General features: G+C 41.9%; 1 protein-coding gene across 1 annotated transcript in view; it reads left to right on the top strand.

Annotated features, from left to right (window-relative positions):
• Nucleotides 1–17408, top strand: part of CAP2 (cyclase associated actin cytoskeleton regulatory protein 2) — a 146474-nt gene extending 129066 nt beyond the window's left edge. The window contains exons 8-13 of the mRNA XM_041771023.1: nucleotides 4727–4916; nucleotides 5773–5948; nucleotides 7011–7134; nucleotides 7232–7314; nucleotides 12857–12997; nucleotides 16019–17408. Of these exons, the coding sequence (XP_041626957.1) occupies nucleotides 4727–4916; nucleotides 5773–5948; nucleotides 7011–7134; nucleotides 7232–7314; nucleotides 12857–12997; nucleotides 16019–16102 (798 nt within the window). The 3' untranslated portion in view covers nucleotides 16103–17408. The remainder of the gene's footprint in view (nucleotides 1–4726; nucleotides 4917–5772; nucleotides 5949–7010; nucleotides 7135–7231; nucleotides 7315–12856; nucleotides 12998–16018) is intronic.
• Nucleotides 17409–19880: the final 2472 nt, after the last annotated feature.

The following is a 19880-nucleotide window of genomic DNA, read 5'->3' as shown; positions in this document are numbered from 1 at the left end:
TATATAATTATATATATAGCATATGTAACTGCAACATTATAAGCATTTCACATGCCACATAAAATGGTTTCATTATTTTATAGTTCATATATTTAAAATCAGAGGAGACAGCTGTTCCCAGGACAGTTGAAATTAATGAGGAGGAAGAGATATGCAGATGTTTTTAAAAGTCCATCCCCCACAAAAGCATATAATCAAACATCTGCTCTCAAAATTAATCTTAATAGCTCCCAAATGCAGCATTTCTAGATTTTGTGCTGTGGTCTTGCTGCAACATAGGTGAATTTTTGCACCTTGAATGTGGCCATTTAAATCATAAATATGCTGCTTTACTTTTTTTTAAAGTTGCAAGCCATTGTTAACAATGACTTTAGTAAAACGTGTTTTTCAGTTGTTTCCAGTCTGAGGCTCTAAGTATATTTGAGACTTGTTTCATCAACATATAAAAGTACTACTTTTTCTTTTTAAAAGATTTTATTTATTTGAGAGAGAGACAGTGAGAGAAAGCAAGCACATGTCACGAGTGGAGAGAGGGACAGAAGGAGAGAGAGAATTTCAAGCAGACTTCCCGCTGAGCACTGAGCCTGACTCAGGGCTCCAGCTCACCACCTTGAGGTCACAACCTGAGCTGAAATCAAGAGTCGGATGCTCAACCAACTGAGTCGCCCAGGCACTCCATCAAAGTAGTATTTTTGAAACACATTTGTGTGTGGTGGGGTCACTGCTGCTTACTGAGGTTCAACCTTTGTCCCTGCAGGTCTGTTTCTGTCCTCACCTTTACCTTCCAGTCTGTGTGATCTTGTGCAAGTCACGTGATCTCAGAATCCTGTAGGTCCTGAGCATTTAGGTGTGTGATTCTTCACTAGAGAGACAAAATTAAAATGCTTATTAGAGTAAAACGCACTGAAAAGATTTTTTTTTAATTAAGGAAAAGTTTCTTTTAGAAGGACTAGGAATATTCAGATAATTTGCAAGTAAATGACATCTTTTATTAAATGTCTGTATTTTATTTATTTACTTACTTACTTACTTACTCATGTTATGTAGGTTCCATGCTCTCACAACCGTGAGATCATGAACTGAGCTGAAGGCAGACACTTAACCACTGAGCCACCCAGACACCCCAGATGTCTTTATTTCAATCTGCATGGGCACATCTGACCCCATACTCCCTGTCCTGAAAAGTGAATGCTATCTGCAGGCATTAAATGCCATCCCCTGTGACCCTTGCAGGGTCCTGGAGCAGGCATGTTTGGTCCAGAGGCTCTTCCCAGCCTTGTTTGGCATCTCCAGGCAAGCTTCCCCAGTTGGGAGTCATCCTTCTCTATCCCTGCAGTGACCCGGCTCATAGTATGACCCATGTCCTCTTCCTGTACTCTTTTCTCCTCTGTGCTCTGCTTCCCACATGGCCTCCATCCCAAGGACAGTATAGGATGTTGGACATCACTCAACAGGCAGTGGAGGCTATAGGCCCTGATCTGATCCACTGCTTCTCACTCAGTCTAGACAATCCGATGTGTTATCTCTAACAGGAAATCACACCAAGGGGCAAGGTCCTTGAATCTCTGATCCCCAGAGGGGAGTCAGGTCCCCATCCCAGAAAAACTTAAACACTAGGCAAAGAACCAAAATTAGGTGCAAATTCCCATTACTGGAACCAGTAGAGACTCAGGAATAAGAGGCCAGTGTCTCAAACGAAGGGCCTAGAGTCACAATAAACCAGCACCAAGGGTGACTTGATGCTGAGGTGCGGGTTTCAACACCCAAGACTTCCTATGTCTCTGTAGGATATAGGGGTCGTGTTTCCAGAGTTGAATGGGGCATTAGAGGAGTAGACCAAGGCAGAGTGGAGATAAAAATTAAGCCAGTTATGACACCACCTCCCCATACTTCCACCATGTATATTCGAGCCAAAGGCCCAAGAACAACACTATGTACATATGTGTTGAGGTAGCCTGTATCTCTGGTTCTACAATTATACTCGTGACTATTTTTTTTAAGCCTGGATATAATATACAGGATTTCACTGAAGAAGACTTTGGAATCAAGCAGATATGTGCTCTAATTATGTCTCTGTCCTTTACTATTAGGTCAGTCTTTCTCATTTCCTGCTTTGTTTTCTGTTAAGGAGGGATTTCAAGATGGTCCTAGTAATAATATTGTGAGTACTAAGATTAATCTCAGCACAGAATAGCATGGAATGATTCTTCCCAAACTTGTCTGCATATTGGAATCACCTAGGGAGCTTTAAAAAATACAGATGCCCGTGTCTCCCCTCCCTAGACCACGTTTCTGTGATGAGGGCTGGGCTTTCAAATTTCTAACAGATCCCCAAATAATGCTAATGTTCACACATGTTTGGGAACGCCCGGCATCAAGCCTGTCCTATGCTGAACATTAAATGTCTGTTAAATGAATAGAGACAATCAGTATCTGGCACACGCTAGATTTTCCAGAATTCTTGGCTCCCCCTCTTTCTACTGGGATGCCTGAAGATTAGTGCTGGGCTGTGAATCCAGTGGGATGTGAGAATGCAGAATGCTCTGGTACCATGCGCTGTGATATCCCAGAGGAGAAGAGGAGGAAGAGACAAAGACAGGTTGTGCTACAAGGGACAGCCCCCAGAGTCCTGCCAAGGGAATGTCTAACACGTTTGCTTTTGAGTATGTTGTCTGCAGGAAAGTGCCCGAGTGCTCACTGTCAAGTCCCCTTGGAAACCAGAGCCTAGTTTTGTGCTTTCAGTGGGGCTGATACAGCAATGAGCCAGAAGCTACGAAGAATAAGTGGAGGGTTTCAGCTGGTCCTGAGTTCTCTTCGTTTTTGGCTTCTATATTCAACCATTGTTGTAAATCCTTTGTGTGGTGTCCCTGGGTCAGCCGTCTGAAGGTATCAAAATTCCAAAAAGTTGGTTTCAGTGTTCTCTAATGGCTCTTGGAGAGAGAGTGAATTCTGAGAGCTGGGCACCACCTAAATCATTCTAAGATATGGAAGCCAGGATCCTCTCTCCTTTCCACAAAACTAGAAAGCTGCAGTATCTGGGAGGTGAGGAAGGGTCTGGCCCTTCACTCCCTGTATGAGTTATTATGTGCTTATGAGTAAAACTAATACTTGAGGGCTCTCAGCATCTGGAACTGAGCACTGGAATATTGTTGCATGCCCAAGGCTTATATGATATGCTACTTATGATTCGGAGCAAATTCTCAAATTTCACCCCAGCAACAGAACAGTAAACATTTAAGATACTAAAAAAAAAAAAAAAAAAAAAATTGACCAGTCTCAAGAATTGAGTGATCCTGAGGTCATGGGATCGAGCCCTGTGTCAGGCTCCACACTCAGTGGGGAGTCTGCTTGAGATTTTCCCTCTCCCTCTGCCCCTCCCCTCACTCTTACACAATCTCTCTCTCTCTCTCTCTCTCTCTCTCGTTCTCTCAAATAAATAAATAAATCTTTTAAAAATTAAAAAAAAAGAAGACATTTGACCCACTGAAACACTCAAACACTCCTAATTTTCTTGTCTGTTTTTTTTCATTGATCTAACTTATAACTCCTTATCATAGGTATACATTTCTACTTCAAGTTTAAAAGTAAAATAGCGTATCACCCAAGTTTGTGGCATATGTGTATTTCTATCCTGCTAGTTTTAAGTTCTGTGAGAACACCATCTGTTGAGGGGGGTGGGTGGTGGTCCTCTCAAAACATTTGAAACAAATTCCTCTACTGCTAGCATCTTTTACTGTCATGTGGATTTTCTAGAACTTCATAGTGAAAGCAGTATTTGAATTTCACGGAGCACCTGGGTGGCTCAGTTGGTTGAACGTCTGGTTCTTGGTTTTGGCTCAGGTCGTGATCTCAGGGTGGTAGGATCAAGTCCTACTCAGTGCAGATTCTGCTGGAGATTCTCTCCCTCTGGCTCTCACCCTGCTGGTGCTCACCTTCTCTCTCTCTCAAATAAATTAAAAAAAAAAATATTTTAAAAACACTTGAATTTCACATAGCAGCAAAAATAAAAGTAAACATATCTTGCTTAGAAAGGATTCAGTTTTTTGTCAGTTCACTATCAGCATTAGATGAATGAAACCATCCGATGGGTCCTGGACCCCCATCGCCTGCAGATGTGATGGGCATCCAGGTCATACAAGGCCCTTGCTTGGAGGTCAGATTAAAGACCTAATCTTAATTAGACTGCATACTTAAAAAGTGAGTTCCAGAGAAAGAGTTTCAGTATCTCTTTCTCGAGCTGTTCAAAAAGGTTCAAAAAACACCTAATAACCACTAAGTATTTTCCATGTTTCTCTCTCTCTCTATCTCATTGGTGGTTCAATTCCCAGTGGCCAAAAAAAAAAGTCGAATCCTCTTATCAGTTGGACTACATTTTTCTTATGATTCTCAACTGGCCAAGGCTGGTTCAATTCAAGCTCTGAGCTTTGGACATGACCCTGTGAATACGGCTTTGTTTGCCTCTGAGTTAGCAGCATGAACCCTGGGTGTGCAGTTTCCATCAGCAGGGCTGTAGAGCTGGGTCATGCTCCATTCCCAAGGTGGGTCCCTGCCTCAGTCCCAGGGCTCCCAGACCTGTGATGCACACGTATGCCCTCTCAGTGCCTGCTGTGAGTCTTAAACCCCACTTCCTCATTGGCAACAGGTTCAGAGAGACATTGGCAAAATCCTCAGCCTCAGTGAGGGCATCAGCCTGAAGGCAATGCTTTCCATCTTTTCTCTCCCACAGGGTCCAGTAGCATCAACTGCATCAGCATTGTCTGTCCTCTCCCCTGGGCCCGGCCTTCCTCCACCCCCTCCTCCTCCACCTCCTCCAGGACCACCTCCATTCTTTGAGAATGAAGGCAGAAGAGAGGAGTCCTCCCCTTCACGCTCAGCGCTATTTGCCCAGCTTAACCAAGGAGAAGCAATTACGAAAGGTGAGAAAACCAGACCTTGATGCCGTCTCCCTCTGACTACTGGCACACAGATCCCCCAGAGCCCACAGTGATGGATGGACATCATTCCAAGCCTCTGATGCATCAGCACCATCTACAACCAAGGCATTAAGATTGAGTGAAATATCATACCTCTGTCTTCAAGCAGTGTACAGGCCTGCAAAATAATTATATCATTGAAGTATTTTGTCCTCACCATAAACAGGTTTTTTTTTTTAAAAAAACAGTTAAAATATATCAGGATGTACATGGATTCTAAACAATAAGGTTTGTGCAAATACATCTGTGCTTTACACAGGTAAAACGAGTTATGGTCTACTTGTCCCTGTGCAGTGGGCTAGGAGCTAAGAGCCCCAAATTCAAAATGTTTCTCTGGCTCCAACTGCTGGGCTGTCCCCTCCATCTGCATAAGAAAGGAATAGACTCATGACCCTAAAGTCGATTCTGTACTCTGACATACACTTGCTGGAAAGCCCAGTCCTTTGTCCTTTTAGGCTATGCCTGATGAATGATTTAGCCATGAGAAAAGAAGTAAATCATGGGGTCCTTTTTGGCCATGGGGTCCTCACACGGCCATTATCACACAGCTATCTATCATCTTATCTCCTTAAAGAAGAGGTTCCTCCAATTTAAGAAATGTTTACTGTGCTTCTAATGAACTTTACATTTATAACATCTCAGACCCTGCCCGTTATTAACCTTGAGAGAACACCAAACTGTTATGAAAGTAACATTATCAAAATTTTTTGTGCTATTTACATCATGTTGAGCTAAGAAGTTAGGAACATTTCCCTTCGCACAAAGTACAAAGACACGTAGCTGTGTGCTACCTTCCCAGGGCTCCGGCATGTCACAGATGACCAGAAGACACACAAGAATCCCAGCCTACGGGCTCCAGGAGGACAAACACCATCTCCTACCAAAAGCCACACTCCAGGCTCCAGAACTCCCCAGTCTCATCCTCCTCAGAAACATGCTCCTGTGTTGGAGTTGGAAGGAAAGAAGTGGAGAGTAGTAAGTGAAGCCCTTTAACCTTGATCCCCACCCCACTCCCTTGAAATGACCAACCACTAAACCATGTACCAAGGTCTGGACGGTTTCTGAGTGAAGGGACAAAGGCACAAAGCCACTGGCTAGAGTAGAAACCAGGGCATTTCTGAACACTTAACGTTTGTTTGTTTGTTTTTCACTATTTCTCCTGCATCATTTTTTAATGTTTTTAAAATTTGTTTTAATTATGGTAAAATCACATGATATAAAATTTACCGTCTTACCATTGACGTGGATGTAGCGACTCAGACATTGAGTGCATCCATGTTGCTAAGCAGCCATCAGCCCATCCATCTGCAGAACTCCATCCTGCTTGTAAAACTACAACCCTGTGCCTGGCTCCCCCCTCACCTCAGCTCCAGCAACCACCTTTCTCCTTTCTGTCTCTATTTGGTGATTCTTTACGTAGACTTTTGATCTGTGCCCCATTCTGGTTGTCTGTAGGATATTCTATCCCACTGACAGAGGCACTAATGTCACCAGCGCTCCACCCAGTGCTGGCAACCGTTGTGGACAAGGGTATGTGCATGAAAGTAGGGTACCTCTTGCCAATCTGGGGAGCTCCCCCAAAGGTGAAGGACCACAGACCCCAGGAAGGTTGTCTCGGGCTGAAAATACACTGGGGCTCACACGGCCATTATCACCAGCCTGTTTCCCCCACTCCTATCTGATGCAGCAGATTTTGCTGCAGTATTAAGGCTAGATTCAGGGTACCGACTCAACAGGAAGCTCCCACATCCCTGCTCCAGCCCCAACTCACCAACTCTGGGTACTTGATATCTGGTGGTTCACAAATGGACACTGACTGACCCCCTTCCAGGCAGTCGTTTCATCCATTCCCATTATTACAATAATAGAGCAAGACCTGTGATTTGGTTGGTCTGTGAAAAAAAAAAAGTGGTTTTGAAAGAACATATTGAAAAGCCGTAATTAATGTTGAACCCCATAGTGATTTCAGCATGCAATGGGACTCCCCATTCATTTGTATGCCCTTAGATTCAATATTTGTATTTCTTTTCATTTTAGGAGTACCAAGAGGGCAGGAATGACCTTGTGATTGCAGAGACGGAACTGAAACAAGTGGCTTACATTTTCAAATGCAACAAGTCTACTCTACAGATGAAAGGAAAAATAAATTCCATTACAATTGGTAGGGCAGCGCCGTGGCCCTGTAGTTACGTGGTCAGTTGCTTGGCATCCACATGCTGTGTGTTTAATAAAGCTTTGCTTTGGTTTGGTTTTCCTAGACAACTGTAAGAAGTTTGGCCTTGTGTTTGACAACGTGGTAGGCATTGTGGAAGTGATCAATTCCAAGGATATTCAAATGCAGGTAAGTTGGCCTTTTCTTTCTTTTTCAAGATTTTGTTTATTTAGAGAGAAAGTGAGCAAGTGAGGGGAAGGGCAGAGAGAGAGAGAATCTGAAGCAGACACCACACTGAACAGGAGCCTGAAACAGGGGCTCAATCTCAGGACCCTGAGATCATGACCTGAGCCAGAACCAAGAATCTGACACTCAACCAGTTGAGCCACCCAGGCACCCCACACACAAGTGGCCTTTTGAGCCAGGCCCTTGGCCCCCTCTGCAGCTGCGCTCAGACCATATACAGCTGCCTGCTTGGGGCTGGCCATGTCCACCCAGAGCACTCCTATTCTATTCCCTTTCCTTCAGACACAGCTCTGTCATCACCTCCTCTCTTGGACAGTGTTAATTCCTCTTTTTCAATCTCTTACAACACAGCCTATCCCATCTTGCCCTGCAGTCAGCTGTTTACCCTGCCTGATTCAGGGGCACATAATTGATCTTTACAGCAGCAGAAACTGGCACAGCACCTGCACGGAGTCGGTGTCTAATAATGTTTGGTGAGGTAGTGATTGGGAGGAAACAACTAATGAATGAACACAAATACTAAAAGATTCTTCCAGCCTAATAGCACCATCCCAAAGAGAATTTTCTTTGCTCAGGAAGCACTGGTTCTGAGTAGGAGGAAGAGTTTTTCTGAAGAGTCCGTGAGATAATCAGATGAACAACCTGGAAAGTAAGCTTGAAATTGAATTTGCAGACTAAAAGAAAACATGCCCTCCTTTTGTAAATTTTGATTTAACCCAATGGGATTTTACGATACGCCACAAGTTAAAGGACCTCTTGCCTTTAGCCAGCTACAACTCCCACCTTTGCTTACACTCTCCTCATAATGTTTTTTTTAAGATATTTTTTTAAGTAATCTCTACACCGAAATTGGGGCTCAAACTCACAACCCCGAGATCGAGAGTCACGTGCTGTACCCACTGAGTCAGCCAGGCACTCCTCTCTTCATATTGTTAATTAGCCCCTTATGATCTGATGTTTCCTGATAACATTTGTTAAAGTTGGATTTTGGTTTTATAGATCCTTCGCTCTTGTTTTACTGGGCTTTTTACTGCTGTCACTTTCAATAAGAGTACATTCAAATGGACATTTTACATTTAACTCACCGCTATTTAAGATGTTGGTTTTATGTGTGTCCATTTAATGGAAAGAGCCCAGCTCTGGGCACCCCAAGCCCTGAACATGAGCCCCAGCTCAGCCCTCACCTATTACATGCACTTGGGCAAGTTGGCTTCACCTCTGCCCTGAAACACAAGGGTAGCTGAGAGATTCTAAGTCCTCTACACCCCAATTCCAAATACTGTTGCCACATAGGCTCTGTGGGTACATGTATCTCTTCCACATTCCAGTTCCATATAGTCTGCAGTGCATCTGTGTAAATCCCCTGCCCCTCCCTACCCATGCTGCTTCCACTTCATCATAAATTCCATTCCTGGATAGAGAACCACTCAGGAGAAAGCCACCAAGAAACTCTTCCCAGGCGTTTACTGTATTGTTGCCTTTGCCCTGTAAACAGGAAAACTTGACCATCCTCGGGTCACACTTGAGGGTTCTAAACTGTGAGTTCTATGCCCAGGGCCACTTAGCAATGAATCACTCGATCATTCATTTGCCAAATGTTTACTGAACATACTGTTCTCAGCTCTACAGATATCAGTAAGCAAACGAGACAAAAATCTTTGCCCTCATGAAGCTTGTATTCTATAATACCACCTCCCAAATTACCATTTCTGACAACCACATATTTCCATTTATTTAATAATGCTGTTCCTCCCCAAATATTGGGGGTATGTGGGACATGCCAGGAGAGCATTTTTTATTGAAAATACATGACGTTCAAAATTAAAAACCCATTGAATTAAATATAAAACATGAAGCTATAGAAAAATAGAAGAAAACAGTTTTAAGTATTCATCACATTTTTGGAGGGGGAAATGATTCTAAATTGGGAAGTAGTAGAAATTATCAAAAAAATGTCTACTTAAAAATTTTAAACTTCTGAATTCTAAACAAAAATAGTTACCATATAACCATTTTTAAAAGTGATCTAGAAAGATGGGTACCTGGGTGGCTCAGTTGGTTAAGCATCCAACCCTTGGTTTCGGCTTAGGTCATGAGATGGAAACTGCTTAAGATTCTCTCCCTCTCCTTCTGCCCCTCTTGCCTCTCCACTCTCTCTAAAAAAGAAGTAAAATAAATTATTTGTCTAAAATAATTTATTAATAAATAATAAAATAATTGAGCAATACAGACTGATGACAGAATGACAGGCACTGTACCATGTGTCCCTTTATATAAAGATTGAAAACATGCAAACAAAGCACACATGTTAAATATACTTGTGAGGACCTAAAACTAATACTACGCTGTATGGTAACTAACTGGGGTTTAAATAAAAACTTAAAAAAAAAAAAAAAGAAACTATGCTTATAGTTTCTCCAGGTCACCTTGCTCCAGGAGAGATCTGGTGTGAGTGGTGCACTTAGAACAAAATTCAGATGATCGTTTTCATCTGAGGCAGCTGGTGGGGGGGGTGTGGCATGAAGGAGGTGGTGCACGGTACAGAGGGGACTTCAACCATATGGTAAGATTATAGCCCTAAAAAATATAAGCCAAAATGTTAAACTCTGATAAATGTTTGACATATATATATACACACATATATGTGCATTTGTTATATTTTCTATGGTTTTTTGGTTGAAATATATCCTAATTTTTTGGAGATACGGGCATGTGTTCTAAAAATAATCTGGAAGGATGAACTGTGGTTATCTGTCCAAGAGGGATTAAAAACTTGACAGGAGAGAGACACTTTATTGAATACTTTTCAAGCCTTTGGATGTTCAAACCAAGTGAATGTCATTATATATTTAAAACATCTAACACATTGTTTCAAAAGGGCCTGGGCACACTAGAGTTCAGTGGTTGCCCCGGGGTGAGGCCAGGTATTGATTATAAACAGGCATTAGGGGTATTTAGGGAGTGATGGAAATATTCTAGAACTGAAGTGATAAGTTGCAGAGTTCTATAAACCTACTAAATATCATTAAATTGTGTACTTGAAACCGGTGAATTTTATGTTTGCAGATTTTACCTCATTACTTTAAAAAATGATTGAAGGGACGCCTGGGTGGCTCAGCAGTTGACATCTGCCTTCAGGTCCGGGGTCTGGGGATGGAGCCCTGCATCAGGCTCTCCACGGGAACCTGCTTCTCCTTCTGCCTGTGTGTCTCTACCTCTCTGTGTGTCTCTCATGAATAAATAAAATCTTCATTAAAAAAAAAAGATTGAAAGGAAAAAAAGGGGCTTGCAACCAAAGTTTGTATGATTTGGTCCAGTAATTCTGTTTTTGGCAAACTATACCCTCAAAATAAAAAACACAAATTATGAGAGAGAGAAGAGACTAAGTATAACATGACATTTTATTTTTTTAATTTTTTTTTTTGAGATTTTATTTATTTATTCATGAGAGACACAGAGAGAAAGAGAGAGAGAGAGAGCCAGACACACAGGCAGAGAGAGAAGCAGGCTCCATGCAGGAAGCCTGACGTAGGACTCGATCCCGGAACTCCAGGACCATGCCCTGGGGCGAAGGCCAGCACTAAACCACTGAGCCATCCAGGGATCCCCCTAACATGACATTTAAAAAAATTTTATAGAGATATAGGGGTGCCTGGCTGGCTCAGTCAGTGAAGCATGTGACTCTTGATCTCAGGATTGTGGGCTCCAGCTCCATGTTGGGTGTAGAGATTACTTAAAAATAAAGTCTTTAAAAAATGTTTTGTAGAAAAATAAATTTATGAAAAACCATACTAATACAGAAACGTATTAAAGTGCTAGAGCAAAAACAAAACAAAACAAAAACCAAAAAAAAAAAAAAAGTGCTAGAGCAATTGGCCTAGGCAAGGTCACACGTCACCTGACACTCACCAGAGGAGATACTCTTTGGCCCTGTTCTCTTGATAAGACACAATCTCTGTTTTCAAACAGTTCCCAGACCACCAGGGAAAAAGAGCATGTGTACAATCTGCTCTAATGCACTGTTGACCAAAACACTGTGGGAAAGACAGTTCTTACCATATCAGGGAGGTGTTTTAAGGTCTGCTGTTGCTTTTTCAGACTTTCAGATATGTGGGGTACCTAAGCATTTTTAATATAATATAGCAATATATAAATATAAGTAAAGCATATTAGTGTCATGTGCCTACATCACATGACCCCATTCTGCCTCATGGACAAATCACCAAAGACCCATGACAGTTTATCCTTTCTTTTCCACTTGCCTGGCTTCCCATACCATTCTGGGCAGCGTGTAAATGTTCTTCATCACTGTAAGATAAACAAGTCTAGAAATGACCAAAACATTACTGCTGACACATTCTTGAAATATATATGCATTATTACTATTTTAGTTTATTTATGGCAAAGCCCTGTGCTTACCTGACCTTGAACTACCTCTGCTTTTTTTTTTTTTTTTTTTTTTTTTTTTTTTTTATGGCACTGGGGCTTATTTCTAACCCAGTGTCCAGTTTCTTTGGAGAGAGGAGAAAACAGAGAAGTGTGGTGACCTGGCTAGACTCCCCCTAAGGAATTCTTTACATCATCTGCACCATCAACAGAAGTTGCTCCTTGGGTTTGCAATCCAGCCTTTTTCTTCAGGGTGAAAGAGGAGATGTCTTTATCACTTCAATTACCATTACAAGGAGGAAAATTATAGAGTGGTAATATAGTCATTGGGGGAGCAGTCTATAGAGATTTGCTGGAGGGATGTCTGAAAACTGTTCAAAGAGAAATTTGAAACTGGGCCGGATTTTTATAGCACTCAGATATTTGTAAACAATATAAAGAATCACCTCCTCTTGTGTATGGTTTATCGATGGCAATGAGTGGCCTGAACCAAGTCCCCACTTTTGGCTCCTGGAATTAATACATTTCAAAATACCTAGACACTCATTGTCTCATTCAAGCTTCACATTCAGCCAGTGAGATTTTTATCTGGCCAAAGATTTATGGGAAAAGAATTGTATGTTTCTTATTTAGCTTCAAGAAAAATCTACTCAGTTACAGAATGATGTCTTTACTCTTAAGTGACCGTATTAGTATTTGTTTTAACCCAAGATTCATGGATTTGTCAGAACTAAAATTTTAAGCAAATAAAAGCAAATGTGTCTTGTTACTTTTATCGTGAAATCAAATATAAGTTTCAAATCCACTAGAGGGTTGTGAGACTTTTTCTGAACACTTAGCTGCTCTTTTCACATTAATCCCTTTATTTTGTCTCAGGACGGAGACCCTGAGGCTTGAGAATCTCTTTGTGTGGTCCTTTCATTCTGTCCCCGAATGACACCCACCAGGTGGGCCTGGAGATGGTGCGCTCACCCGCCCCTCCAGCCCTGACCCAGCTCTTCCTAAAGCTTGGGGAAGCCCGTGGATTGTGCCTATTTGAGGACATTGTAATTGTTATTTCTTTATATTGGGTGCCAGGTTGTTCTTTTGTCTGTTTCAGGTAATGGGGAAAGTGCCAACAATCTCCATTAATAAAACAGAAGGCTGCCACATATACCTCAGTGAAGATGCGCTGGACTGTGAGATCGTGAGTGCCAAATCGTCCGAAATGAATGTCCTTATTCCTCAGGATGGGGATTACGTAAGTACCTTTTACAAGATGGTAAAGAATTTTTCTTGAGCCTTCCTTATTAACATTCTTAGAGATTGACTCCCAACGTATGAGCTTCATTTGTAGAATAATTCACAGGCAGGAGAGGAATTTGGAGAGTTGCCTTTCGCATTTCTTCTACCATTTCTTGACTGTGCTCATTTCTGGATTTGTGATTCTCTAGGCCCTTCAGTAATAATTACCTTAATGGCTGAGCTTTCATCAAATAGTACCTGGCACATCTGAGTTCATGGTATTTAGGATTGTTTTCCTTTGCTATGGGGGAGGGCAACAAAGTAGGGAGAAATGCTTTGGGGGAAGCACGGGAGGAAGGGGGGTGATGATAAGTAGGCCTATTTCTGTAGGTAGCCTTATGTCAGGGGTTCTCAAATTCAGCGTTAAGGATCAGCCAAGAAGCTCCATGAAAATACCAGCTCCCAAAGTCTGCACCTGGAGGTTGTATTCAGGAGGCTTCCGGAGGGCTCTGAGGAATCTGTATTTTAATAGGCATCTCGGGTGATTCTGATGCCATCAGTCCATCCAGCCCTTCTGAGAAATACTGCCTAGATGTTTTTGCCACTGTTTGTTTTTTATGCCTCCTCTCCCCAACAAGGCAGCTTCTAGAAGCAGGCAGATATCCTCACACACTGAAGAGGAAGTCTAAATGAATACATTTTCTGCATCACCTAGTATGGTGGGCTTGCTAGTTGCTGCTCTTTGTTTTTTGGTTTTTTTTTTTTAAGATTTTATTTCTTTAATGAGAGACACAGAGAGAGAGAGAGAGAGACAGACAGACAGAGAGAGAGAGAGAGAGAGAGAGAGGCAGAGACACAGGCAGAGGGAGAAGCAGGCTCCATTGCAGGGAGCCTGACGTGGGACTCGATCCTGGGTCTCCAGGATCATGCCCTGGGCTGAAGGCGGTCCTAAACCGCTGAGCCACCCGAGCTGCCCAGTTGCTGCTCTTTGGAAGTAAGTTATTGCTCCCTTCCTGTTGTTGCTTCTTGGAAGTACAGATGAATCCAGAGATGATTCCCTCTGATTCTAACTGTGCAGGGAGGCAGTGACCCAGGGAAGGATGGAAGAAACAGTAACCTCGAAGGCACCCCATCAGCCTGTGGGTCAGTCACCAGCCATCTCCCCAGGCAGACAGCACCCGTGCTCCCAGGTCCCCCTTCTCTCACCCGTCAGTAGATTCTTCAGCACTGCCCAGCCGCGTGCTACATAATGCAGCCTAGAATCCATCACGGAAGGCTGAAAAACAAAAGTCCACCAGCCCTGGGCCGTGCTTCACTGCTAGGTGTTTGGCCAGCCTAACTCTGAGCTTGAGGAGAACCCTCTCACTTTCTCTCCCTAAAAACTACTGAGGAGCTAAAGCTGATACAGAGACGTGTTGGACGAGAGAGCCAAAAACGAGGGTGGTCCCTGGCCTTTGCAGCTGTTCGGCAGAAGGCTCAGCAGAAGGCATGGGAGCTAGATCTGCTAAGAAAAGCAATGGTCTGGATCAGCTTTCCAGATTAATCAAGCTAGCATCCCTGGACATGGTACCAGACATCTGTAGTTGTTAAGGCTTCTCAGGTGATTCCGATGTAAAACCAAGCTTGAGATTCACTGACCTAAGGCACGAGTATGGATCAAAACTTGAGCTTTTATGCTGAAAAAGTAGTCTCTTTGGTTTGTAGAATCATCCTCAGGTAGATTATGTTGTGTCCTCATTTCATGGTCCTCCTCTTAGATTTTCTAGTTATAGGTAGTAGGGAGTAATCCAGGGGTCCTGCCGTGGGCATTGTAATCTGGGAATGGATGGTGGGGATGATTCATTCTGAAGGAAATCAGTTGCCCAGAGAAGAACACTGTCGTATGACTGTCAGTTCACCCCCAAAAAAGATGTGGAATGGCTGTAGTAGGGTTAACTATCAAAGAAATGCCTTCGCTCTGGGGCATTGCCTACCTGGCCTGGTACTTGAGAGCAACTACCAAGCCTTGTTTACTTCCAAAAGAGGCAGTTGGATCCTACATCTAAGAAGATGTGTACTCGTGTGTGTATATGTGTGTGTGTGTTCCACTGAAACATGACATCTCATTGATGGGTGAACATAGGCATCAGCTCATCAGACCCTCGGAGTTTCAGCAGTGCTGTGTGTACATCAAGTCCTGGGAGGGCATAGAAGCCGGGACCCAGTGTACTGCTTCTCACCTTCTTTGTCCATCCTTTTCTTGAGTGACTGCAGAATCACTTTCTGGGGAAAGGAGATATTTCAATCTTTTATTTTGGCTCTATTGCATTCCCACCACCACCCCCTCCCACCAACCCCGCCCCCTCTCTCTCTCTCCTTATGTGGTACACATGCTTATATTTCCCAATGGGAGGAGTAGGGTGGCAGGACACAAGACAAATATATATATTTGTTACATATAACCCAAAGCTCACCTTCATAGTTGATCAAGAAGAATCCAGAGAACACCAGGGCAAAGCCTTCTACTCCGCATGACTAGGGATCAGCTGCTTCACTGTCCTCGAGGAATGTGTTAGAAATACAGATTGTCCTTCTCTTTGCCAGATCTAATCAGAATCTGCATTTTAACAGGCTCCCCAGTTGATCCTGTGCAGGTTTGCCTGTGGCAGAGAGTGGGCAGAGGGGCCGTCTGGCTTGATGTCTGGCTGCCCTGCTTTTGGCGATACCATCTTCAGCCATCTGCTTGACCTCCCAGACAGTGTGTCCAGTAGATGGCCTCTCAGTAACACCTAGCTCATAGGGCTGTAGGTTAAGTCCACATATACCTAGTACTTAGAAGAGTGCCTGGTTCTGAGGAGGTTCTAGCTTTAATGATGACACCAGCAGACAGTCACAGAGCTTACACACAACTATGCAAACAAGTATCCACGGGACACAGAAGACCTCTCCACAACACAATTTTGGTTTCCATAAAATGCCATTGTCCCCCATGTGACACGAATCAGTTTGCAAAGGGAAGCCCTGATTTAAGTAACTTTGTTCTTCTGCATTTTTCCAGAGAGAATTTCCTGTTCCAGAACAGTTCAAGACAGTCTGGGATGGATCCAAGTTGGTCACTGAACCTGCAGAAATTATGGGCTAACCGCCAGAGAGATGACGCCCTCCCTCCACCCCCCGACCTGAATCTATCCAAAAAAAAAAAAAAAAAAGCAGCATTAAAGACCTAGAAGTTGCAGTAACATCTACTGCTTTAGTTTTGGCTTCCAACATTCTGTATTATTTCTGGCATGCCTTCGTGGGCATTTTGAAGTATTTAAAGTTTCTTCATGATTTGGCTTTGTGTGTGATTTGAGTTCCACATGATGACTTGTGAGCATTACACATCTAAAGGGGGGAAAGAATTCTCTCCCCCTAATATTAATCACACGGTAGCTGATAGGTAAAAAAAAAAAAAAAAATACTGCATGATTCAATTTGACGCTTACATTTAATTGCTAGTTGGAAAATAAAACCTTTGAGAATCTAAGATGTACATTTTTACCTTTTAGGCAATTTTAATAGGAAGTAGTAGTAGTATGCTCTGAGAAATCTAACATTTTTTTTCTCATTTTTGCCAAATGTTCGCTTTATCAGCACGGATACATTGTTGGCATGAATACATAGTTCAACCCAGTTTTTTACAAAACATAAGAAAATTCTATCCTAAGGACCATATCCAGTTTCTTGGTCTGTAGAAGACTTGTATTCTTTACTAAAAATAGATCCTAATGATTCATCTTAAAATATTCTTCTGCCATTTTACTTTTCTGCAAAAAGATTTGTATGCCAAAAGATTGGTGGGAGGAAGCAGATGTAGTACCTCTCAATTTTGCTCGAAGATCAAGCTCAATTTTTTTGTTTCCCAGTTTTGAACCTGTTGAATATCAGATGCCTTGTAAATGATGTCATTAATGTTTTCTTATAAACTCTTTTCTTTTTCACTTGCCAGACTTCTAACCAGTCTCGGAAAAATGAACGTTAAAAAGCCATAGCTGTAATACTTCTTCCAAAACCTGAAGAATTGTTTGTTGGTTTGACGTGCTGCTCCTATTTTGTAGTATTGAGAGTATATGCTTTTCAACATAAGAAAAACTATGATATTCCTTTCTATCTTTTCAGTACACAGTGCTGAAAAATCTGCAACTTCTTGGATCACATGTAATGAATTCTAGTATAATGCTTGCAGACCCAATACAAGCATATATATTGTGCCTACTATAGCCTTTGGAATACGTTATTTCCGTTTTTTAAATATCTTCTATATCCATATAGTATTCAAATTACTGATGCTCATGTACCAAGGTTTTGCTATACAAGTTTTGTTCATATGAATAATGTGGCTTTAGTAAATATCTTTTTTTTCAATTGTAAACTTATTCTGAAATAAAGTAAAATTCTAATTGTTTAAATACTGTGATGAATTCTGGCTGTTAAAATATTTTTTTTCCGCTTTGATTCGCCCCTTGCTCATATGTCAGATATGTTAGATTCAGGAAAGACAGCTGAGCCCTTCTGGTTGGCCTGGAGAATGTATCCAGCATGCCATCCAGCATGCCATTCTCCAAAGAATGACTTCTTTAAGATAGATACCAGATAAAGCCATTTGCAGTTGGAATGACAGTCAAAAATTCTAGAATCCGGTTTCATAAACCAAGTCCTCTTCACTGAGAAAATCCCCTTCGTAGATCTTCATTAAAGTAAATATCCAATAAAATATAGTTTTTAATAAGGATACAATTATATATATATATATTGTGTATTTTAATTTATAATAAAAACAGAACTTTTACAATAAATTTGTAAATAAACTTCTGGAGGAAAAATTGTAAGTGGGAAGAAAAGACTCTAAAGAGGACATATTACATACACTTAAAATAGTAATTATTTTATATTGAAAAAATTCACTCACCCTACAACCCAGCAGTTGCACTACTGGGGATTTACCCCAAAGATACAGATGCAGTGAAACGCCGGGACACCTGCACCCCGATGTTTCTAGCAGCAATGTCCACAATAGCCAAACTGTGGAAGGAGCCTCGGTGTCCATCGAAAGATGAATGGATAAAGAAGATGTGGTTTATGTATACAATGGAATATTCCTCAGCCATTAGAAACGACAAATACCCACCATTTGCTTCAACGTGGATGGAACTGGAGGGTATTATGCTGAGTGAAGTAAATCAATCGGAGAAGGACAAACAGTGTATGTTCTCATTCATTTGGGGAATATGAATAACAGTGAAAGGGAATATAAAGGAAGGGAGAAGAAATGTGTGGGAAATATCAGGAAGGGAGACAGAACATAAAGACTCCTAACTCTGGGAAATGAACTAGGGGTGGTGGAAGGGGAGGAGGGCGGGGGGTGGGGGTGAATGGGTGACGGGCACTGAGGGGGGCACTTGACGGGATGAGCACTGGGTGTTATTGTGTATGTTGGTAAATTTAACACCAATAAATAATTAATTTATTAAAAAAAAAAAGAAACGACAAATACCTACCATTTGCTTCGACATGGATGGACCTGGAGGGTATTATGCTGAGTGAAATAAGTCAATCGGAGAAGGACAATCATTATATGGTCTCATTCATATGGGGAATATAAAAAATAGTGAAAGGGAATAAAGGGGAAAGGAGAAAAAATGAGTGGGAAATATCAGAGAGGGAGACAGAACATGAGAGACTCCTAACTCTGGAAACGAACAAGGGGTGGTGGAAAGGGAGGTGGGTGGGGGATGGGGGTGACTGGGTGACGCACTGAGGGGGGCACTTGATGGGATGAGCACTGGGTGTTATGCTATATGTTGGCAAACTTAACTCCAATAAAAAAAAATTCACTCAAAATTCTTAGAGTCTGGGATGCCTGAGTGACTCAGCAGTTGAGCATCTGCCTTTGGCTCAGGTCGTGATCCTGGGGTCCTGGGATTGAGTCCCACATGGGACTCCCCAGAGGGAGCCTGCTTCTCCCTCTGCCTATGTCTCTACCTCTGTGTGTGTGTGTGTGTGTGTGTGTGTGTGTGTGTCATGAATAAATACATAAAATCTTTTTTTTTTTTTTAATTATTAGGCTCTGTTGACTGGCCTTGGGCTTACATCAGGCTTTCAAAATGATTCACTGCAGATACTGAAAATCTAGACTTGTGGTTCAATTATTTTATCAGCCCTGGGGCCTTAAGTCACCTATTGGCTTTATGAGTAAGTTGAATTTGTTGAGACGGGGGGAGGAAAACAAGTTTGGCAGTGTATAGGAATATAATTACTCAGACAATGCAGCACTTGCAATTGGCTTTCTTTCTTGCACATTATGGAATTCCAATGTTACCAATGCTATGACCTAAAAAATACTGCCAAAGGGGTAAGAAATCCATATTAGCAGAATTGCATTCACAAAAAATCAAAACAAAATACATGTCAGAAAATTAATTGTCAAGGGTCTCCTGTATCTCTTTGCTTTGCAACATTATAAAGTATTTTGTAGGTTCAAATGATAAAATAATCCAGAATCTATTGTTTTGAAAATCCTTTCCTTGATAATAGAGTTTCCACCAAATAATCTATTACTGATAGTTTTCCTTTCACAACAAGACATTTTTTTAAAGATTTTATTTATTTATTCATGAGAGACACAGGGAGAGAGAGAGGGAGAGACACAGGCAGAGGGAGAAGCAGGCTCTATGCAGGGAGCCTGACGCGGGACTCCATCCTGGGTCTCCAGGATTAGGCCCTGAACTAAAGGTGCCAAACCGCTGAGCCACCCGAGCTGCCCAACAAGGGGTCTTAAAGTGAAGGATGGGTACTAACCATTTCTTATCTATAGAAATTTCTTCTAGAACTGGTAGGAAATATATACAGTCTACTCATTTATTCTTTTGTTCTTTGAAAAT

This window comes from Vulpes lagopus, chromosome 10 (genome assembly GCF_018345385.1).
Source record: "Vulpes lagopus strain Blue_001 chromosome 10, ASM1834538v1, whole genome shotgun sequence".
Lineage (NCBI taxonomy): Eukaryota > Metazoa > Chordata > Mammalia > Carnivora > Canidae > Vulpes > Vulpes lagopus.
This window is presented reverse-complemented; position numbering and strand designations above follow the sequence as displayed.